Source organism: Macaca thibetana, chromosome 10 (assembly GCF_024542745.1).
Source record: "Macaca thibetana thibetana isolate TM-01 chromosome 10, ASM2454274v1, whole genome shotgun sequence".
Classification (NCBI taxonomy): domain Eukaryota; kingdom Metazoa; phylum Chordata; class Mammalia; order Primates; family Cercopithecidae; genus Macaca; species Macaca thibetana.
The window spans coordinates 77,371,905-77,396,523 of NC_065587.1; the positions used below are offsets into that span (position 1 = coordinate 77,371,905).

At 38.8% G+C, this 24,619-nt stretch overlaps 1 protein-coding gene across 2 annotated transcripts in view; it reads left to right on the forward strand.

Moving 5' to 3' along the window:
- The window catches only part of PLCB1 (phospholipase C beta 1), a 741,541-nt gene that overhangs the window by 543,449 nt on the left and 173,473 nt on the right, over window positions 1-24,619 (forward strand). For both annotated transcript variants that reach the window (XM_050807500.1, XM_050807501.1), the window contains exons 11-12: window positions 9,765-9,922; window positions 21,085-21,167. In XM_050807500.1, the coding sequence (XP_050663457.1) occupies window positions 9,765-9,922; window positions 21,085-21,167 (241 nt within the window). The remainder of the gene's footprint in view (window positions 1-9,764; window positions 9,923-21,084; window positions 21,168-24,619) is intronic.

Here is a 24,619-nt window from a genome sequence, read left to right on the forward strand (position 1 = left end):
ACCACAGTTTATTATATCATTCTTATGCCTTTGCATCCTCATATTTTAGCTCCCACATATCAGTGAGAACATACGATGTATGGTTTTTCATTCCTGAGTTACTTCACTTAGAAAAATTGTCTCTAATTTCATCCAAGTCATTGGAAATACTGTTAATTCATTCCTTTTTGTGACTGAGTAGTATTCTATCGAATATACATACCACAGTTTCTATATCCACTCATTGACTGATGGGCATTTCAGTTGGTTCCACAATTTTGCTATTGTGAATTGTGCTGCTGTAAACATGCATGTGCAAGTATCTTTTTCAAATAATGACTTCTTTTCCTCTGGGTGGATACCCAATAGTGGGATTGTTGGATCAAATGGTAGTTCTACTTTTAGTTCTTTAAGGAATCTCCACACTGTTTTCCACAGTGGCTGCACTAGTTTACATTCCCACCAGCAGTGTAGAAGTGTTCCCTGATCACTGCATCCATGCCAACATCTACTGTTTTTTGATTCTTGGATTATGGCCATTCTTGCAGGAGTAAGGTGGTATCGCATTCTGGTTTTGATTTGCATTCCCTGATCATTAGTGATGTTGGGCATTTTTTCATATGTTTGTTGGTCGTTTGTATATCTTCTTTTGAGAATTGTCTGTTCATGTCGTTAACCCACTTTTTGATGGAATTGATTGTTTTCTCCTTACTGATTTGTTTGAGATCATTGTAGATTCTGGATATTAGTCCTTTGTCAGATGTATAGATTGTGAAGATTTTCTCTCACTCTGTGGGTTGTCTGTTGACTCTGCTGACTGTTCCTTTTGCCATGCAAAAGCTTTTTAGTTTAATTAGGTCCCAGCTATTTATCTTTGGTTTTATGCAATTGCTTTTACCCAAAAGCAATTTTTGGTCATGAAATCCTTGCCTAAGCCAATGTCCAAAAGGTTTTTTCCAATGTTATCTTCTAGAATTTTTATAGTTTCAGGTCTTAGATTTAGGTCCTTAATCCATTTTGAGTTGATTTTTGTATAAGGTGAGAGATGAGGATCCAGTTTCATTTTCCTACATGTGGCTAGCCAATTACTCCAGCACAATTTGTTGAAAAGGGTGTTTCTTCCCCATTTTATGTTTTTGGTTGCTTTGTTGAAGATAAGTTGGCTGTAAGTATTTGGGTTTATTTCTGGGTTCTCTATTCTGTCCCATTGTTCTATGTGCTTATTTTTATACGAGTACCACACTGTTTTGGTGACTATGGCCTTAGAGTATAGTTTGAAATCAGGTAGTGTGATGCCTCCAGATTTGTTCTTTTTGCTTAGTCTTGCTTTGGCTATGTGGGCTCTTTTTTGGTTCCATATGAATTTTAGAATTTTTTTTTCTAACTGTGAAGAATGATGGTGGTATTTTGATGGAGATTGCATTGAATTTGTAGACTGCTTTTGGCAGTATGGCCATTCTCACAATATTGATTCTACCCATCCATGAGCATGGGATGTGTTTCCAGTTGTTTGTGTCATCTATGATTTATTTCAGCAGTGTTTTGTAGTTTTCCTTTTAGAGGCCTTTTGAGTCCTTTGTTAGGTATATTCCTCAGTTTTTTGTTTTTTTTTTTCTTTTTGCAGCTATTGTAAAATGGTTGAGTTCTTAATTTGATTCTCTGCTTGGTCACTGTTGATGTATAAAAGAGCTACTGATTTGCATATATTAATCTTGTATCTGGAAACTTTGCTGAATGCTTTTATCTGTTCTAGGAGCTTTCTAGCGGAGTCCTTAGGGTTTTCAAGGTAAACAATCATATCATCAGCAAACAGGGACAGTATGACTTCCTCTTTGCTGATTTGGATGCCCTTTATTTCTTTCTCTTGTCTGATTGCTCTGGCCAAGACTTCCAGTACTATGGTGAAGAAGAGTGGTGAGAGTGGACATCCTTGTTCCCATTCTCAGGAGGAATGCTTTCAGTTTTTCCCCATTCACTATTGTGTTGGCTGTGGGTTTGTCACAGATGGCTTTTAATTCATTAAGGTATGTCCCTTGTATGCCGATTTTGCTGAGCTGTGCTCTCTTTAGTAATCTTGATACCTAACAGATTATACATACTATCTCATTCAATTTACTGACAACCTTATAAGAGTATTAAGAAAATTTTCAATATTAATACAAATAATAAAACTACAGAATGTAGTTCAAATTTGTATATGCAGTTTTAAAAGTACATTTAACTAAAAATTTACAATCAAATTAATTAATTCTAAGTCATTCATATGCCCTTCCTGTGTATAACTTGGTAAACACAGATGTGGTAAAAAATTTGGCTCCATTGTGTCAGATTCGTTTAAATTTGAGGGTGTTGGCATATTAACAGCTGATCAGACTAACAAGATGATGTGATACTTTCAGCTATTAGGAAAGAGAAGGCTTTACCTTTTTTATGAAGAAAGAATTCTAATAGCTGTCTCCAAATTTCTGTACAATGGTTTTGTATCACCACCATCTGATTCATATACCTGGTTTCTGGTCAATTATCTCTTCAATTATTTAACTTCTAGTAATGTTAGAATCCACATATTTTCAAATATTCAGTGTTTTAAAACTATATTAACTATGTCAAATTGTATTCTCATCTAAGGGGTTTCGTTGTTGCTGTTGTTTTTTATCTTGCTCCCTTTTCTGAGCTCTGTATTATTATACCAAGGTTTGCATTAGATAAATCTGTAACCACCCAACGGGGTTCTTCTTGCCTGCTGCCTAGAAAAAGCCAATACACTGAGAACGGCAGGTGTTACAGCAGAGAAAGTTTTCTTTAGGCAGCTGAGCAGACGGATGGGACATATTTCTCAAAACAGTCTCTCTGATAATTCAGAAGCTAGGATTTTTCATGGATAGTTAGGCAGGAGGGGGTTGGGAAGTGGTTAGGGAATGAGGAATGCTATTGGTAGGTCAGGAATGAAATGACATGGGGGTCAAAGCTGTCTTGTTGTACTGAGACAGTCCCTGGGAGAAGTTAAGTCCATTTCTTGGCATGGGTCACAGGATGGGTGGCACTAGTTGGTCCATGAGAATTCAAGGGCTGAAAAATACTTTAAACACCAGTCTTAGGTTTTATAATAGTGATGTTATATATAGGAGCAATTAGGGAGGCTACAAATCTTGTGACTTCAGTCCTAAACCATAATTCCGACCTTGTGGTCAATTTGTTAGTTCTACAAAAGTTGTTTTCGTCCCCAAGAAACGAGGGGATTAGTTTTGGAAAGGGATTGTTATCATCTTTGTTTTCAAATCAAACTATATACTAATTTCCTCCCATAGTTATCTTGGTCTGTGCTCAGGAATGAGCAAGGACAGTTAATTTGTGAGGTTAGAAGCAACATGGAGTCAGCTATGTCAGATTTCTCTCACTGTCACAATTTTTGCAAAGGCAGTCAAATCTACGTTCTCACAATATTACCTTGCCCCAATACCAGTCATTTATTTTCCTGCAAGGAAATTAAGGAGAATTCCATATAATTAGAAAAATATAAAAATATAAATACAGGCTCTTGAAGTTTTGCCTGAAATGCTGTTTTGACTCATTCATCAAAATTTGGTTTTACTTCACATATTATTGGTAGAATCATTGTTTTAATTACAGATGAAAGTAATGTAGAAGTCCTGTTTCTCAGAAGCCTTTGGATAAACTCAGATTTCTATGATATAAACATTCAAGTTACCCCAAACCAAATAAGAATGTTATAAAATAAAAATGTAACCAATGACTAATCCAATTGAATCCTATTAAATTTTTAAATTAATATCTAGAAAATAATTTCATTTTTATACTTTACAGCCATTTTCAGAACAAGTAGAAACTGTATTTATAGAAACATTATTTCATATAAAGAGTGACTGGTGGAAAAAAGAAAGTTTTCCTATTCAAATGAGTTTAAGAAATGCTAGGTGCAAACAAAGGTTAGCACCTACCATAACGTGTTTTGAATATAAAATAAAAGGATCAGAGTCTCACAGTCATTAACTCTTCATCCTCCTTGTCACCACCCAACTTATCTTCCTGGAGCATTTTAAGGACTAATATTCCTGAAAAGTGCTATCTAAATCCAAATAGGAGGAATTTCAATATTCAGGATATTTTCTTTGAGCATCTAATGGAACTATAAAAATTAAATATACAGAATGAAAACCAATAAGTGTAGCAATGCATTATTATTATGTCTATTTGTCTGCTCATTATTGCCCCTTTGTTGAATATCAAGATGCCCAGAAGGAAAAAGAAATTGCATCATTGAGAGAAATAGATGCACTCAATGAGTGGTTTTTAATTATCATGGTCACTTTTTGGGTTTGGGGTGATTTTGGCAGTACCCCCAGTACTGATTATGTTTTAAATTATTGCTTTTCCTTGAGGAATCCACCCTTCTGACTCAAGAAAAAGAAATCCTCCCAGGAAGAAACAGTATGCAGTAAATACAAACTAGACTTGTGCACCTCTTCATAAACCTTCCCATACTCCCAACTATTTGGGAGATAATGGCTTCAGAAACACTGGAAAGGCAAAGTAGTGTATCTCCAGACAGTTAATATCTTCATTCAAATAAGAAGGAAACCATCTGATTTGAGGGTTTTGCTATCCCCAATAATCTGATGAATTAAATTATCTGACTGAATGTTTCTGATAATTATTCAACTCCTCTCCTCATGTGTAAGTTCTTGGCTGCAGAAAAGTTCTAAAAATGATTCCAGACCTAGCTGTGCCCTTGCCAGTTATCTGCTACAAACCCAGACTTTGAGCATCCCTCCTCTCTTTCCCATCTCTCCCACTCATTTAGCCCTTAGCATATGCAACGTTTAATCATTTGCTTTTGGTTTAGAGCACACACACACCCCTAAGAAAGTCAGGTGGTAGAATGAAAAGATGAGCTCAGGAAATAAACAGGGCCCAGTTTAAAATGGCCTTTAAGTAAATGACATACTTAACTTATTTGAGCCTTGGTTTCTTTGTTTGTAAAATGGAGATAAATTAAAACAGCCAGGGTTCTTGTGGCTGAAAGTGATAGGATGCTATTATTTAATGGCTTAAAGAATTAAGCAGTGTATTACCTCACACAGCAAGGCACCTAGGAGCAGAGTGGTTGAGGATTGGTTAAATCAGAAATTCATTAATATTATGGAAGACCCAGGTGCTTTCTGTCTTTTTGGTCCCCTTATGGTTTCAAGATGACTGTGCACTCTAAGCGCTACCAAGATCCACAAAGGAGATGGCGAAAGTTCTTGTGACCCTTCTAAGAATGAAGAAAATGTTCCTAGAGGTTCCCTGACAGCCCCCACCTCCGTCCCCTCAATCTGGTAGGCGTTCTTTATGCTGCGTTATATTTAGCTCAGAGTCACACCGCACAGCAATGCCCACAGTAATTGCTAACATGGGCCATAAAACTATCATGACTGACTGAGAAGAGTCAAGATTTACCCCAAGGCTGCAGAGAAGACCCTGAAGCATATCAGAACCTAGATAAAATATTTTATTGACAAGGAAAAAGAGAAAGAAGAGACAAAAGGGCAACTGGAAGTGTAAGAATGGGAATAAATTTATGTTTGCCTCCCTACCTAGATGGTAGGGGTAAAGGAATATGTCTCATGTCATTTTCATATCCCCAGTAACCAGTATTTTGCCTCCCACAGAAAATGTTTTGGGGAATATGTACAAACACATAATGGTGAAGCTCCTCTAATCAGGAAGGCATATACTTGAAGTCGTTTTCTCAAGAGTGGAAATGACTTTAGGCTCCTACATAGACACTTTGTCTCCTAAGCCATCTCATGTCAATTGCTCTGTGTTCAAGAGAGCACCATGGTTTCACTGGGGCAGCAGGCAGGTACCATGTAAGTGAGAAATCAGATCCAACAGATGCATCTAGAGATGGTCAAGACAAATAATACATTCTCTGCATTTTAGACAGTTTCCTCAGGTGTAGCCATGAGATTACATGCCCTGAATGGCTGTCATAGCATTGAAAGCAAGGAAATATAGTCCTCATTCCCATCTGTTGAAGGGGACAATGACTATTGAAGAAGGCCACTGAATTCACAAATATATCACATTCTAGAACCTTCTTACCCTGGAGGTTGGAGGGAAGACATTAATGATAAATATGAAAACAGGCAATTAATCATCAGCCACTGCAAGATGAGAAATTCTTCAGAAGTTTGTGTTAATGGAAGGATTGCTATTTTCGATCTTCTGGTTTTTTCTATCCCTGGATGCCTTGGGTAATGTGAGACAAAGCTCAAGGGAATGTAACCAGCCACCCAAAATGAATGCAGTCAAGTGAGAAGTTGCAGAGCTGTGACTTGGAGCAGTATTATGAATTACTCTGAGAAGGAGCTTCAGCTCCCAAGTTCAATCATGGGCTTGGAATGTATTCCAGAGGGTGTTCAGAGCCAGGGAGAGATGATGTCAAATACTAGTTTCAGAAATACCAAAGGTTGAATGACTCATGACCTATCACTAATCTCAACCTTCAGCGATCCCCTAGCCCCAGAAGCTATATTTAGTCAATATATTCAAATGGAAATATAATGGGTAGATGAGATATAATAATGAGGAGTTAAGAATTTTAGTGAACAAAAATAAATCAGCTTTGAGGCTTAAGGCAGAAGAGAGTAACAGAGAATATGAATACATGTGTTTGAAAAATATTTCCATAAATGAAGTAAAACATACAGGGAACCTAACATGCATTCCAAGGAATAGGATAATTATGGATAAATGTGGGTTTTCTCAAAGTATGCTTTCTTTGGGAGGCTTCCATTTCTAATAAAAAGTATTCATTTTAAGAATGAACAATGAGTTTACCTTGGAGGGATTCTTTTGGTCTTAGCTGTTGGACAATAAACTCTTTCTCTTTTTTATTTTTCAGTTTTTTCCCCACATTCCTTTGCATCTCACAAACCCAACCTCATGCCTTACCATGGTTTTCAAAACATTAATTGATCAACATTCAAAAAATACATCAAATTCCTTCTAATTGTTCTTTGATTCAAAATACTCACAAGAAAATCTAAGGAAATGTTTCTCAAAACGTTGAACCTCTTATTACAGAATGCTCTAGTGTCTGTTAGGTATTTATCTACTTTGATACACTGTTAAATCTGATTGAATTCATCACGCTATCCTTACTAAAGTTAGTAACATTCAACTAGTATTAATGAAATTGATTCAGAAATTGTGCAAAATGTAATTGTGTTGATATAGTCAATAATGTGCTTAAACAATTCTCTAAACAGTACACACAAAAATCTGCTCTATTCTTTAATACAGGTGTAATTTTCTGCAGGAGCAAGTATTTTAAATTAAATAACTGAATAATATTTGAATTATTCACTTCCTTTAGCTATAGCTCCCCTTTAAGTTTAGGAATAACATATAAATGTTTGTCTTTTCCCCTTTACTCCCACTGTCCCCTTGTCCCTAATGCAAAAAAGACCTTTGTAAATCTTTGCCATGACAATGAACTTTGAGGCAATTATTAATGGCAATTTGATTATCCAGCATCAGGAACTTTCTAGGTCATTTTGTCAGCATTTCTGCTTTTCCAAATGCATCATTGTGTTAAAAACATCCCATTTTTCCAGTAAGGAAAAGTTATTATGCAGACCCACTTAATCAGCCTTTCAGTGCATTTACTAGGGCTCCATAGAACTCAAAAATGTCATGCTTTTGTTATGCTGATGGTTGAGTATTATGACATGCATATAAAAATAAAATTAAGCTAGTGGGCTTAATCCCATTTTATTTGTCCTGTGTGTCTCCACGGGGCACATCTTGTCCATTTCAAAGTCATTTTAACAGTTTGCATCAATATGCCATCTTTTAACTGGCTATTTAAAAAAATGATGGTAGACCAAATGTGGTGGTTTATGCCTGTAATCTCAGCACTTCCTGAGGCAGAAGCAGGAGGATCAGTTGAGCCCAGGAGTTTGAGACCAACCTGGGCAACATAAGGAGACCCTGTCTCTAAAGAAAATACAAAAATTATTTGAGCATGCTCGTGCACATCAGTGGCCCCAGCTACTTAGGAGGCTTAGGAAGGAGGATGACTTGAGCCCAGGAGGTTGAGGCTTCAGTGAGCTATGATCACACCACTGCTTTCTAGCCTAGGTGACAGAGTGAGATCCCATCTCAAAGAAAGAAGAAGAAAAACTTTAAAAAAATGATTGGGGCTTATAGAGTATAAATGAAAGAAAATCTTTAATAGGGAAAACCAAAGACTTAAATTTATGTGTTGCGAATGGGCCTGTTGAAAGAGCTGTTTATTATTACTCTTTCAAAAATAATTTATCCTGAAATTAGGACTTCCATTGACTTAAGTAAAATAGGAGCTTTTGGCTTCCATGCCCTGTGTATCATAATCAAGGACCTCAGACCTTTCAGATTTTTGATTATAATAATTCTCATCACTTTACTAGGGTATGTTAGTTCTACTCACAAAAGTCTAATTCTTGTAAAGTTTATCTTTTTCTTCTGTTGCTTGTGTTTTTGGTGTTGTATCTACAAACCCATTGCCTAATCAAGATCACAAAAAATTTACTGCTATGTTTTCTCCTAAAGGTTTTATAGTTTTAGCTCTTACATTTATACACTTGATCCAATTTGAGTTTAGTTCTGTATGTTATGAGGTAAGGATTCTTCTTCTTTTGTGTGTGTGTGGCTATCCAGTTGTCCCAACACTGTTGAAAAGACTGTTCTTTCACACTGAATTGTCTTGGCAATTGTTGAAAATCAGTTGACCATAAATTGAGGGTTTAGTTTGGAAATCTCAGTTCTATTTCCATTAATCTATATGTCTTTCTTTATGCCACTACCACATGGTCTTGATTACTGTAGCTTTGTTGTAAGTTTTGAGAAGTGTGATTCCTCCAACTTTGTTCTTATTTTTCAAGATTGCGTTGGCTATTTAAGGTTACTTACATTTCTGTATGAACTTTGGATCAGCTTGTCCCTTTTTTCCAAAAAAGCCTGGTGAGATTTTGATAAGAATTGTATCTTTAGGCCAATGGTGGGGAGTAGTGTCATCTTAGCAATACCAAGTCTTCTGTTCCATGAACATGAGATGTATTTCCATTTATTTGGATCTTCTTTAGTTTCTTTCAACAACATTTTGTAATTATTAGAGAATAAGTTTTGCACTCCTCTGTTTAATTTAAATTTATTTTTTTAGAAGAGCCTTTTAAAAACAGAAGGTTTAGCTTTCTCAGCATTTGTGCCTTCAGCAAACATGTCAGAGGCAGCTGGCTTATATAAAAGAACAGTCTTCCAGCAATAAATTCTCATCAGGAGGCAGTCAGAATTAAAAGAGTGAGTTTTGATGCTATAATCCTGGATCTTCTACTTCCTAGCAATGGAAACTTGGGCAACTTAACTCTGTGCCATTTTACTATGTGAAATGGGTATTTTCTTTTTATTAAATAGTTATACCACAGAGATTTTTTTGTGAAGATTAAATGTTTAATATATATACAGTCCAAAAACCTGTAATTGGCACATGGTAAATAGTTAATAAATGTGCATCGTTGTTATTGTTACAATGCCCTATCTTTCCCCAAAGCACTACTACAGATTCTATTTGAGATTGAGCCATTACCTTCTAGTGTGTTGAGGCAGAAGAAAGGCAAAGAATAACTGCTCCAGCTCTTAGACTCTGTTTTCCTACTATTGAGGAGCCTTTCTAAGAAAGCACCACTGTCTTCCTTGCTTATTGGGAATCTGGGGTTTGTTTTGTTGGTATTTTATAGCTGGCCAACTGGCTGGAAACTCCTCTGTTGAGATGTATCGCCAAGTGCTTCTGTCTGGTTGTCGCTGTGTGGAGCTGGACTGCTGGAAGGGACGAACTGCAGAAGAGGAACCTGTCATCACCCATGGCTTCACCATGACAACTGAAATATCTTTCAAGGTAAGGTTTATGAATGTTACTAAGAGAGGCAGCTGGGGACACCTGATTCCTTTTGGTTAAAGCCTTCTAAGGTAGAAAGTCCCAGTCATCACAATTAAGTCCAAAGGCTGTTAATCATCTTTGCAATTTCGGAGGCTAAAATTTGGCTGTTTATTCATGAATAATTGGCATCAGGTGAATTAATCCATGCTAACCAAATTCTAAGGAAACTGTCTTGTGAAAGGAATATCAATGTATTTGTCTTGTCCTCTTTAGCACTCTTACTCCTAATTTCTTGCATTTTATTTTTGTGAAATGTACATACTTAAAGAATACAGACAACTTATTTATATGCTTTAACTAATGGCTATAAAGTATGCATCCATGTAACTACCATCTAAATTGAGAAATAGAAACTTGGGTGTACCTGAAACACTTCCATGTATCCATTCCCATCAGAATGACCTGTTTACCCTCAGAGGTGACCACTGTCCTGACTATTACAGTGATCCCTACTTTGCACTTCTTTAGAGCACAAAGAACAAATTTATGTGCAGCCCTAAATGATGTAACTTCACCAATTTTTTTCACTTGTACATTGATTCACACTATAGTATACATTATTTTATGACTTGCTTTTTTCACTCCACATTGTTTAGAAAGTTCATTAATATTGTTTCAGGTAATTCTAGATTTTTTGACTTTCTTTTCAGGATGATAATATTAATTACTACTGTTAATTATTAGATAAGATTCCATTCTGTGATGCTAGCTGTTGGAATGGTGATGCCAACCAGTCAAAGACCCCCGGGAACATACCTATGGTCAAGTTAGATTTGTTTGCTCATACAACAAAGGAGAACACATGTTGTGGGGAGCTGGGGTATCTCAGTAAAAGTGTATTAGAGAGGAGTTACAGAACTTGGGCTTATAGTAGGCGATTTGGGGGATGGTTCAAGGGAGAAGGGTTTTGCAATGGATTGGGTGCTGTCAGCAAGCAGGAACAATCCTATGAGAGGGTATCTTAGTAAATCCTATCTAGGAAGCAGGACTAAAGCTGTTATTGATAAAGATGCATCAGTCATTCTTGTTAATGAGAAATGAGGTGCATTTGGTCTCTCTTCTTTTTCCAACTTTAGCTCTATTTTGCACCACAAAGGGCCTCACATTCATGTGTATGGACACCCAAGCCCAAATGTCTAAAGTCTGTCCACATCTCCTGCAAAGAGCCTTCCCCAGGGGGTTGGGGCAGTTGGAGTAGGGGAAATCTGGGGTCCTAGGTACTTGGAGAGTGACTGGAGAAAGAAGGTGTGGGCTTCAGGGAAAATGTTCTCTTGGCTGACTCAGGCTTTTTTACCCCTTTAAATGGGAATCAGAAGAGAAGGGCTAGAGGACAACCTCTTGCACTAGGTCCCAAGGCATAAGCCCTATTGCCTGGGATACCTGGGTCTCAGGGAAGTGTCACCAACTCTTATCTGAAGCAACCAAGGAAACAGACTCCAAGTATGTAAGTAACTAAGGTGAGTGGAGACAAGGCCGTTGAAAATGGGAGATTAGAGTACTGAGAAGATAGAGTATGGGATGAATATAATGTTGATATTGCCAAGGTTAGTGAAAAAGCTTTGAATGAAGAAACTGTGAGCCACTTGCCAACTCTTTGCTGAATGAGGGTGGCTCAGTAGATGGCAGAAGTGAAGAAGAGGTAAAAACTCTTTTGGCTGCTTCATGGGAACTAGGGTTATTTTTTTTTTCCAGAAGATTGAAAGGTAGTGTTTTAGAAGTAGCATTGAGAGCAAAAAGATCCCAAACCCAGCTTCTTACTGTGAAACACTTGAGATGTGAGAAAATACACAGTGATCACTGAAGACAGCAGCTAACAAGAAGCAAGATTTTCAAGGGACAGCCAAGTTTCTGTTTAAACAAAAGGATTTTTCTGATCGAAGTTGCTGTATTAGACAATAATAAAAATTTTTTCAGCAGTAATATCATTCACACCTAAAAATATGCGTATTATGTTGTGCCTAAGGAATATGACTTTTCATGATTTCTTCAACTTAGCCTACAATGCAATAATTAGAGAAAATAGCACCCTTCATGTAAATTTTACAACAAAGTTGAATATGGGGTTGACGTTAATTCTGATTGAAATCTTTAAAAGTTGTGTCTGTTCCTGAAATTGAGCACGATTATGACCCTTGCATTTTCTTAAGTGGAAAATCAATGTTTTTTAAAATTCATTCCATAGTCCCGCTTCCTCCCTCTCAGACCTTGCTGTGGTCCTTTGTCAACTACCTAAGATACAGTTTAACATAGTTGGGCTCTTTAAGAAAAAGTGGAGACAGGTGACCCTCGTGTGGAGCCAGTGCATCTTGGGCTCATCTGTCTGTTGATGCATGATGATGTTCCTGGAATGGCAGACAGCATGCCCTGATGGAGCTGAGAGCTGGTGGCACCACACACTGTCTGTCCGCCAGGAAGACCTGCCCCACTTCCCAGGCCACTGCCCTGTCTACCCTCCAGAGACATTGTGAGAAGCAATTGTTATTTTCTTAATAATTTGAAATCCTCCAAGTTCTCTGAGTTCCTTGGGGGAGAACAAACAGCAAGCATATCCTAAGGCATATTTATTTTATGTGGAGCATTTGCTTCTTGGCTTCTGCCTGCCATTGAGTCAACTTGGAGTGACTCTCCTTGTGCACTTGATCATAGAAGTGGTTCTTCAATTACATCTGTAATCCCAGAGTCACAGGCTGATTGAATACATCTTCCTGGGCTCTGGAAGCAAGGCTTCTCAACCATGTCCACACACTTGCCAGCAGGTGAGAGGCTTAAAGACGAAATCTAGCCCAGAATGCTGCTTCCTCTCTCTGCCTGCTAGAGTTGGGAGTGGGGAGGTAACCAGGATGGCTAAAGAGAGGAGTGAATTCATCATCCCAGTTGGTTTTTCCAGCTGTTCCTCCTGCTAATGCCCATAGCAGGATAGACAGTTCTCGCTGAGATGTAGGTAGGTGACAGTGGGTGAGGATGGATGTGGGGAGTAGAAATGCCAACCTATTTTGCAGACAGATATACAGTAGCAAGGATGCTTTGCATCAGGACTGAGACTAGAGGAAGGCAAGTAAGTTACCTAGCAAGTAAAATTTAAGGGTGTCTTTGCTCTCAGGGCCGTGTAAGCACGGAGCTGGCACTAGAGAGTGAGTGTCTCTTTAAATTTTGCACTTAGTCGCTTCTCTTGCCTCATCCTAGTCCCAACCCTACTTGCATGATTATCAGCCTACAGTCTGCTTTCCCTGAACCCAGTGTGTAAGGTGACTTTGTAAGAAAGAGTAAGAAGAGAAACAGGGCACAAGGGCCTACATAATCTGCAATCCCCCCATTACCTTGTTTCTTACTGCTTTCCCCCTCACCCACTGGGCTCCAACTATACTGACCTTGCTGTTCCTTGGCTGTGCCAGGCTGGTCCCACCTCACAGCCTTTGCATAGGCTCTTCTCTCTGCCTGGAATGGTCTTCCCATAGGTATCTGCCTGGTTATTCCCTTGCCTCCTTGAAGCCTTCCTCAAACGTCGCCTTCTCAGTGAGGCCTCCTGGGACTGATCTATTTACTACTGTCACCAGCTACCACTCCCAATCCCCACGCTTTATAACCCTGACATGCCAACTTTTTAGTATTGTATTTTCCTAAGGCTCTTATCATATCACCTTCTAACAATCTGCCTAATTTGCTTAATTCCTATGTTCCTTGTCTATTGTCTCTTCTACTAACGCATAAGCTCCACAAAGACAGGGCTCTTTGTTCTGTTCTCTAATCTGTCCCAAGTTCTCTTCTTTGAGCAGAACCCGACATATAGTAGGTGCTCAATAAATGTTTTTGGATGAATTTTCCCTTCCCAAAGCAAGTAGATCAAATATAGCATAACCTCCATTTTTAGTCTTTCTTGCCTCTGCTCATCAGATAAGTGAATTTGTCTTTCTCCATCCTTCACATAATATGTTGGTAGAGGCAGGGAAAACATTCCCCCAACATTTGCCAGTTTTAGCTGCCCTGAACATTTGGGCCAGATATTCACAGTATAATGAGACTGTATTCTATAGCTCCACTGCATAGCACTGCAGCAAAATACACTGATTGCGGAGTTCATTTTTATGTCCCCCAGTGTATCTGCTTTCAGTGTGTGTGACCTGGAAAGCTTCTGTGTGATAGATCCCAAAAGCAAGAGATCCTATTGGCATTTGCTCCCTATTGACTGTATGGGTCAAAATAAAAAGTTATACTCTGGGAAAGGAGACATTCAGCCTCTTTATGAAGGGCTTTTTGTTTTGTAGTCTGGCTTTATTATTTGTCCCATGTATCTGTTTCTATGCCTCATCACATTAGTCTTCCTGGTGGCCTAGACATAGCAATTCACCACTTGGTTTTCATTCTGTCTTCTCCCATCCAATATCCTTTCTCCTTACGCTTGACACCACCCACCCACCTCTTTCCCTGAGTGATTTTTCTCCCTTTAGGCAGCTTCCTTTTAACCAGCAATTATACAAGATGGAAAACTGGATAATGTAATAAAATATATGAGGAAAATGTATTAAATTTGAGTAGGTTAAGTTGAGCATTTCTGAAAATAAAGTGTCATTCATTCCCTGAGAGAAACAATAATTTAGGATGCAATTTCACTGCTACCTAAATGCACATATAAAATGGATATCCAAATACACCTACTGTTGTCTGTCAAGGATAAAGGATTTCAAGGGCAGTTTGTCTCACTGGAGTTTAGTAATTGAACCATACGGTTTATAGATTATTGAATCTAGTGCTACAAGTCTCTGAAAAACAGTTTTGGCTTGATAAGGAAAAATGGAGCATTACTGTACTTTCACATCCAATGTCTACCAATTATGGCAAGTATGAAAGAGTGAAACTTAAAAGCGATAACTGGTTTTCTCATTCTGACTGATCATGCACACCATACAAAATATTTCAAAGGCACAAAAGCATGAAAGTTCTCCAGTGGAACTTCTAAAGTTTTCAGTTGCTCTTAACTAAAAATTATTAGATGAAATTTAGTAATTCTTTTTTTTTTTTTGGTTTAATAATTGCAAAAGGTTTCCTAAGCTGCTAGCTAAAGTTATGGTAGAGATGGGGAGAGGTGGACAGAGAGAGGAGGGAGAAGGATGGGTGAGAAAGAGAGAAAGGTGAACGCAGAAGGCAAGGATGCTCTCTGGAGCTGACTGACAGGGGTCCAGTACCAGCTCTTCCATTCAGTTGCTGCAAGACCTTGGAGAAGCTTCCTTCCCAGTGCAAGTTTCCTTTGTTACCAGCAAAATGGAGATGATAATAGTGTTTACCTCCTGGGGTGATTATAAGTAAGCATTCAGTAACTGTACTTAATACACAAATATTGCTTAAACTATGCATGGCATGCAGTGACTACTCTATAAATGTGAGCTTCTGATGTTATCATTGAAATGCATAAAAGTCAAATCTTATCTTTCTTTCTGTAAATATAATGGTTGTGTATTACCTGGGCATGGACTTATTAAGCCAGAGTGAAGGTGGGGGGCTGAATTAAGTTATCTGTAAGGCTGCCATGGTAGAAGCTGTGGGCATCCTCTACGCTCAACCCATGGCATCCACTTCACTTCCAGGAAGGTACCAGAAGCCCAAATTGTAGTAAACTAAACACAGCCCAGGCCTTGGTTAGGGGTCCAGTAGGAGCAGAGAAGGGAACAACAGATGAGCTTGGATGCTCCACTGCAAACATGAGTCCTAAGTCAAGCACACAAGATCAGAAGTACACAATGTCAGAGGCAGGACAAAGGGAAAAGCAGGCGAAGCAAGACAGGAAAATCTAGGAACCCCAGTGGCCCAGTTGTAGTTCAGACCACACTAGCATCCCCACTGTGGGAAGAGAGAATGAAACCCAGGGAGCTACGAAGATGGGGGTGCATGGACTCCCTACAATTCTAAGAGCAGGCCCAGAGAAGCACTCACATTTTATCAGCCTAAGATAAAGATATGAGAGAGATTTGACCTGAAGCTAAATACTCACTTCCTAAATTAGAGGAGGGGAAGAGGGGCTTACCCACCTTCAGATTTAACTCTCCTTGGCCTAAATACCAATGAGGCGAGCCCACAATCCACTTTCATTATTAAAGGTGGCTGGAGAAGTTCTCAAATAGACAACGAAGAGAGCCATCATCAGAAAAGTTAGCAAAGCTGGCCAGCACAGTCCTCATGCCTGTAATCCCAGCACTTTGGGAGGCTGAGGCAGGCAGATCAGTTGAGGTCAGAAGTTCAAAACCAGCCTGGCCAACATGGCAAAACCCCATCTCTACTAAAAACACAAAACATTAGCTGAGTGTGGTGGTACGTGCCTGTAGTCCCAGCTGCTTGGGAGCTAAGGCACAAGAATCGCCTGAACCAAGGAGGCAGAGGTTACAATGAACCGAGATCATGCTATGGCACTCCAGCCTGGGCAACAGAGCAAGACTTCATTTCAAGAAAAACAACAGGTAGCAAGACTAACTACACTTTTATTTACATGTATATCTGAAGGACTTTAAAAAAAATTAAAGCTTAATGTTTATTGGAAATTTCAGCCATGAAGTTGTTAAAAAATTAACACCGCCGGGCGCGGTGGCTCAAGCCTGTAATCCCAGCACTTTGGGAGGCCGAGACGGGTGGATCATGAGGTCAGGAGATCGAGACCATCCTGGCTAACACGGTGAAACCCCATCTCTACTAAAAATACAAAAAATTAGCCGGGCGTGGTGGCGGCGCCTGTAGTCCCAGCTACTCGGGAGGCTGAGGCAGGAGAATGGCGGGAACCTGGGAGGCGGAGCTTGCAGTGAGCTGAGATCTGGCCACTGCACTCCAGCCCAGGCGACAGAGCGAGACTCCGTCTCAAAAAAAAAAAAAAAAAAAAAAAAAAAAAAAAATTAATCTGGCTATTGCGTATGAATCAACATTCAACCTTCTATAATACAAAATTACATTTACTTTGGTTACAATCAAGTTTTAAGCTTTGCTTAAGCCAATGATCAGACCAGTCCAAAGGTCAACAAATTATCTTCTGCAGGCCACATTTATCCTGCCATCTGCTTTTGTGAATTAAGCTTTGTTGGAACATAGCCACATCCAATTGTTTGCATATTATCGGTGGCTGCTTTGGGGCTATGCATTAGTCTGGACTGGCTCTCTTTCTAGAGAGACAGAGTTATTAAAAGGAACTGGCTCATGTGGTTATGGAGGTTGAGAAATTCCAAGATCTTCAGTTGACAAGCTGGAGACCCAGCTGACCTAATGGTACAATAGCAGTCCTGATCCAAAGGCGTAAGAATAAGGAGAGCCAATGGTGTAAGCTGCAGTACAAGTCCAAGTCTCAAGGTAGGAGAAGACCGATGTCCCAGCTCAAAAACACTCGAGCAGAAACAGTAAATTCTCTTTTACTCTGTCTTTTCTTTCTTTTTTTTTTTTTTTCTCCGATTCAGGCTTCCAGTGGATTGAATGAGGCCCATCCACATTAGGGAGGGCAGGCTGCTTAACTCGGTCTACCAATGTAAATGTTAATCTCTTCCAGAAACCCCTCACAGAGACACCCAGAAGAATGTTTAACCAAATATCTGGGCACCCCATGACCCAGTCAAGTTGACACATAAAATTAATCATCACAAGCTTCAAAGGCAGAGTTGAATAGTTGCCATAGAAATAGAAGTTCTATGTCCAGCAAAGCCTAAAACACTACCTGGTCCTTTATGAATAATGTGTGCTCATCTCTGAGCTAGTCAATAGAAGAATAAATGGGAACACAACTAGATAAATTCTGTTTCTCTTCTGTTACATATCAGGAGTTCATTCATTCATCTGAAAGTATTTTGTGAGCATCTAGAATATGCCTTAGCAGAACAGTGAAGAGAACAAGTTCTTACCTCAAGAAGTTTACACTGTCTAGTGAGAAAAGATAGATCAAAATAAACACAAAGATACAGTGCATAGAAACATGCCCTTTAAAACAATCTAAATCAGTGGGCAAGGAAAAGAGAGAGCTGAGTTATGCTGTCTGGATGGTGGAGGCAGGCCTTTGGTAAGGTGATGTTTAGGCACAGATGCTGTACTTACTCCCAAATCAATGCAATAAATCATGCTTTCATGTGAGTATTTTTGACTGAAGGAACACAGTGCAAAGATGGTGAGATGAAAGCATGCCTGATATATTCAAGGAAAAGCAACAAGATCAATGGACTGTATCCAGGTGACAGAGAGGGAGAGGAAAAGGAGATGAATTTAAAGAAATGGCAGGTGCCAGATCAAGTTAGGCTCTGTAGATGATGATAATGAATTTGGACTTCATTCCATGTGAAATGGGAAGTCATTGGAAAGTTTATTAAAAGGAGTGAAACTGTCTACTCATGTTTAGGAGCAATGACTCTGGCTATGGTGTGGAATACAGCGGCAAACACTAGAAGCCAGGAAAGCAGTAAAAAGACTCTGTCAGTCAGCTTCTCCTAGGTTTTTCTGCAATAAAAAGAAACCCCAGGATCACAGTGATTTACAGCCACAAAGGTTTACTTCTCACTCAGGTTAGATGTCAGCTGTGGCTCTGATTGCTATTGTTTGGAATTCATATTGAATGAACAACCCCCATCTATGATATCACTGGACTCATGGGAGAAGAGAAAGAGAAATGTCTGGACAACAACATGATGGATCTTCAAGACTCTACTCAGCAGCAGCACATGTCATTTTCACACCCAGGCCCTTGGCCAAAATAAAACACACGGCCAAGCCTATGGTCAACAGAGTGTGTAGATAGAATCCTCCCAAAGGAAGGGGGAAGCAAATAAGTGGCAATGATGATAAAATCTAACACAGCAGTGACTGCAGTGGTTTTTGTATTAGGATGATAGCAGTGGAGGTGCTGACACTTGACTGTACTCGGGATCTATTTTGGACAAGATTGCTGAGGAATTAAAAGACGTGAGAGAAGGAGAGGAGGCGAGAATGGCTCTACTGTATTTATCCTTTACCTGATACACTAGTGCCAAATTTATGAAATAAACAAAATCCAGCCCTTTTTTTCCCACACTTAGTATCCACATCCTTGATGACCTCTATTCTCAGTTCTTTTGAGGGCTTTGCTCTTAGTTGGCTGAGATTATTAGCTACATGGAAGTTACTGCAATGGTTGGGTATTAATAAGCTCTAGAGTCAGACAAATCTTCCTGGGGTTTAATCCCTTCCTGGGATTCAATCCCTTCCTGGGATTCTCTTCTCTATGACTTAAGGTAAGTCAGTTAATATCTCTGCACCTTAGTTGAACTGAGAATATATAACCATGATGAGCTGAGTCCTTTGCCTTCTCTTGCTGCGTCTTCACAACAGATCTGTGAAGTGAGGTTTATTGCCCCCACTTTATAGGTCAGCAAACCAATACACAGAGGCATTAAGTGATTTTCCCAAGGTCACACAGCTTGTAAATCTCAGAGGCAAGGATTCAAAAGTCTGTTTGAATCCAAAGCCTGTGCTCAAATAAATCAAATATAGCATTTAAAATCTGGATGTTGCTTACCTTTTATAGTGCTTGCTTTTTTTTTTGACAGACTCAACTATCATAAAAGTTAAACTGATTATGTATGAAAGATAATCTGTGAGTTCATTTCTAAGAAACAGTAAAAGTGATTCTTCTCGCTCCATGCAGGCAAATCCTTCTTAGAGGATATATGCAAATATAGTGCAGAATTAGAAAGCCTTATTTATACTCTAGGGCCAGGGAAATAGCTTTCAGGAGTGGATATAAAGAATGCTATACGTTGAATGGGGAAGGTAGAGACGATAGCAGAAAAGGCTCAGGCGTAAGGAATAGGAGTGGAAATACTTACTTAAAAGGAGAATATGAAAAAATAAATATAACTAAAAACAAGTGTATGGGAATATGAAACCTCACTACTACTGAAAGTGATATAATTAAATAATAAATGAGACTGCACTTTACTACCATTTAAATAAGAAAAACATTTTTAAGAATAATGCCCCAAACTGGTGAACATGCATTGAAATCTGGTCCTGCATGCCTTATTCTGGGCAATCTAAAATGAAAAGCAATTTGAAGATACATGAGGGACTGTAAGAGTATTCATATTCTTAAATCAAGAATTCCCCTTCCGAGAATTCATTCCCAGAAAATCATTCAAGATATTAGGGAAAAAATGAAGATGTTCTTTGTAGAATTATTTGAATGACAACTCTGCAAATGTAGCTGTCCAACAGTTGGGGAATGGTTAAATCAATTTTGATACCTTTACTTTCTAGAATTTTGTACACATATTGAAACTTGTGGCACATACATTTTTAAAAATGCAGATTGAAAATTGAAGTACTGATACATGTTACAACATGGATGAACTTTGAAACCATGCTAAGTGAAAGATGGTCAGTACAAACAACCATATATTGTATGGTTACATTTATATGAAATAATTAAAATAGGCAAATCTATGAAGACATAAAGTAGATGAATGATTGCCTGGGACTAGGTGTGTGGGGTGGGATGCAGGAATGGGGAGTGGCTGCTAGTGGGTACATGGTTTCTTTTTGAGGCGATAAAAATGTTCTAACTTATATTGAGATGGCGCTCGTGTGACTCTGAATATACTAAAAACCATTGAACTGTACACTTTTAATGGGCAGATTATATCTCAAAAAAGTTACATCTCAATAACAATGCTTTTTAAAAATACAAGTTGAGTATATACTGTAACTAAAACTAAACTACATAAATCCATGAGAGACAGACTAGAAGTGAATATAATGAAATGCTAACAATGGTTTGGTTCAGAAAGTGGATTTGTGGGTGAAAATTTTTGCCTTCTCTTACTGTCCCAAATATTTATAATATGATTAGATTTCTTTCATTATTAAAAAATAGATACAATTAGCAGACAGGAGAATCCTCTCCTTTGCATTTCTCTCTCCCCTCCACCAAAATCCAATCTTCTTATAACTTTGCAGAATCAAGAGTCGGAAATAGCACCGTCCAGCAGCCCTCGAAATCCCTTCTAGCCATTTCAGGCCATTTGATACAATTCTCTGAATGGAAAAGATAACTATATTAATAGATTTAATACACCTCAAGAATATACAGATGAAAATTTCTGGCATACTGAATATACATGTGTTCTCATTTTCAGGAAGTAATAGAAGCAATTGCGGAGTGTGCATTTAAGACTTCACCTTTTCCAATTCTCCTTTCATTTGAGAACCATGTGGATTCGTAAGTATTCAACATATTCAGGAAAGAGTCTTTTTCCCAAATGGGGCATACTGAGTAATTGTTTATCAGATTTAAAATTATTTGACATTATTAATGGTGTTCTTCAGTCATGTTATATATTAACTGGCATGTTTTCATTTGTAGGTGATGGAATTCACTTAAAATAATCAACATTAAAATTGTCCATTGGACTTGTAGGATCTATTTTCATACCATAGTATGGTTTTTAAATTAAAATCTCTTCTTTTTGCAATGCAATGGAACATGTTTTCCTACACAATACATGTCTCTGTCATAGATTTGGGGTGCTGTGGGCCACTTTTATAACTCTCCTTCATGAGTTCCTTCTATTGCACACAATTTGAGTCCCACATCACCTTGTGGCAGGTGGAGGGAGAGCTGTGAATTCCATTTTACCAATTTGCACTTACACAGAACTCAGTTCACCAAACCTCCATATTCCCCCTTTTCACTGGCTTTCCCGTTTGTCAATATTTGTATTTGCCAATTTCAAAATAGCCTGCATGTATTGCTGAGCTACACAAAGAAAAGGTTATTTTGACTTCACTGTTTTATATTCATTTTAGCACACATTACCAAAGAGAGACACATTTATATCTGATAGATGTATATTAGTTTATCATGTAGTTACTCATTTTAAAGAGCTACAGAATGAAAGATTGTTATCCATATTGAATGAAAGCCCCCGCTTTCATTTCAGGAACCTAAGCCAGAATTTTCAACTAAAAGCCAGCAGCACCTGTCCTAATTTGGATTACAAGTTTCTTTTGACCCTCCTTCCTAATGAGAGCCTTTCCCAGGTCACTGAGCCTCTTTGTCCAAGTAACTTGCAACACGTGCTTCAATTCTCTAATTCTTAGAGAGTTCACTAAATATTAAAGATGCAGATTGGTCATGAGCAAATTTCAACTTGAAGAATTTCTAAGTAGTTAAATGTGACAATTTTATAATTATCTGTATTTTTTCAGTTTGCCCTCCAGAAATCCATATTATGTTTACTGGCTTGTGGTTCTGTTTCATTATGCAACAATCATTCAATGAATGATGTAATCCTTTGGCACATAGCTTCTCCAACGCTTCTGAGGGTCAAAGGAAGAGAAAGGAATTTATTCTGTTCCATGCTATTTCTGTTCTTACTCAAAGGGGCACCTCTTTAGAGGCTGTATTTAATACCTAGTTTGCTGTGATGGTTCTGCTTTGCAATTGACTCTGTTAAACAATTTCTCATCTCTGTCCATTCATTTGTAATTGGCCTGTAACAATATGTATTAGTCCATTCTTGTACTGCTATAAAGAAATGCCAGAGAGTGGGTAATTTATGAAGAAAAGAGGTTTAATTGGCTCACAGTTCCACAGGCTGTACAGGAAGCCTGGTGGCATCTGCTTCTGGGGAGGCCTCAGGGAGCTTTTACTCATGGGAAAACAGAGTGGAAGCAGGTGTCTTACATGGCAGGAGGAGGACTAAGAGAGAGTGAGGAGGTGTCACACACTTTTGAACAACAAGATCTCGTGAGAACTCACTATCACAACAACAGTACCGAGGGGAATGGTGTTAAACCAAAAGAAATCACCCCCATGATCCAATCATCTCCCACCAGGCCCCGCTTCCAACATCGGGGGTTACAATTTGACATGAGATTTGGTCAGAGATGCAGATTCAAACCCTATCACAATACTTTAGCACTTTTCTTTCAGGCATTGTAGTTTCAACTTGAGGACGCTTTTTTTTTTTTTTTTTTTTTTAAATAGAAGAAGGGCATCTGGCATACTTTTCTTTTTTCCTTTCTTTCTTTCTTTCTTTCTTTTCTTTTCTTTTTTTGTTTTGTTTTGTTTTGTTTTTTGTTTTTTGAGACAGAGTTTCACTCTTGTTGCCCAGGCTAGAGTGCCATGGCACGATCCTGATTCACTGCAACCTCCGCCTCCCGGGTTCAAGTGATTCTCCTGCCTCAGCCTTCCGAGTAGCTGGGATTACAGGCCTGCGCCACCATGCTCGGCTAATTTTGTATTTTTAGTAGAGACGGGGATTCTCCATGTTGGTTAGGCTGGTCTCGAACTCCCGACCTCAGGTGATCCGCCCACCTTGGCCTCCCAAAGTGCTGGGATTGGCATACTTATTTTCTTAAAGAGATGTTTCTATTTAAATTAGACAAAATGAAAGGCTGTGGTTCCATTCTGTATTGTCACACCTGGTACACTGAGCTTCCTCTTGACATAGCCAGAAAAATATCAACCGCCACCTCCACCAACGTAACAGCTAACCTTTATTAAACATTTTTTTGTGGCAAGCAGTTTTTGAAATATTTTACAAGCCTCAGCTCATGTAAGCCTCACCACAAACCCAGGTGCTTCTAAGAGTAAATATTATGATTGTCGCCATTTTACAGATGATGAAACTGAGTCCTAAAGAGGATGAACAACTTGCTCAAGGCCATGTAACTAAAACATGACAGAGATGGGATTCCAATCCAGTTAGTGTGACTTCAAAATGCACACTTTTAACCTTTTAACCAACACATCTCCTACGCCTAAACAGAAGCATCGCAAGCCTTCAAAACATCAAATTCAGACAATAAGAGCATCCACCAGACAATGGCCAGCAAGTGTTCACCTCTGTGGCTTGTAATGCTTAAACACAAGATGGTTTTTGCAGTTCTTCACACCAGTCATGTAGAGATCCAGAACTGGACATGAAAACTAATTTCTGCATCATGCACAAAGGCTAAGAGACTAGTGCCATTGTACTGCCCTTACTGGCTTAAAAATGATAAATTTAGCTATTACAAGTTCATTAATAATTTATATATGACAAAAGAAAACAGGAAAACAGCCTTTCCAGGATGCCATGATTGTGTCCCAAACCACTGAGATAATGTAATGGCAGTGAAATACTAAAAGATAAAATTCTATTGTGGAGGAAGTGGGTGGGAGTTGCTTGCTTCATATTTCCCTTGTCCTTCAGATATCAAAACTGCTCAGCCACCATTCTTTCCTGGGAGGCTAGCACACACCCAAAGAAAACCGATAAGCTTTCCCTTCGCTGTTAAAACCCCATGCTTGACTTGTGAGTCACCTCATCTAGTTCCTGAACCCATAGCAGGCAGTAGCAGCACTGTTTCCCACTAAACCTAGAAGTAACCTCAGAATCCTTCTCAGCACAGTGACCTCGGAATAGACCAGCAAGACATCTGACACCTATCTGCCATCTCTGATGAACTATTTTATTCCCCTGTGTGCTGCATATATGGAATTTCAGGTTTAGAACTCTGGTCCCAGCTCACTTGGGCCACACGTCCAAAACAAATTTACACTAGAAAAAAAGGAGAAAAGGACTGGGCACAGTGGCTCACTCCTGTAATCCCAGCACTTTGGGAGGCCGAGACGGGCGGATCACGAGGTCAGGAGATCGAGACCATCCTGGCCAAAACGGTGAA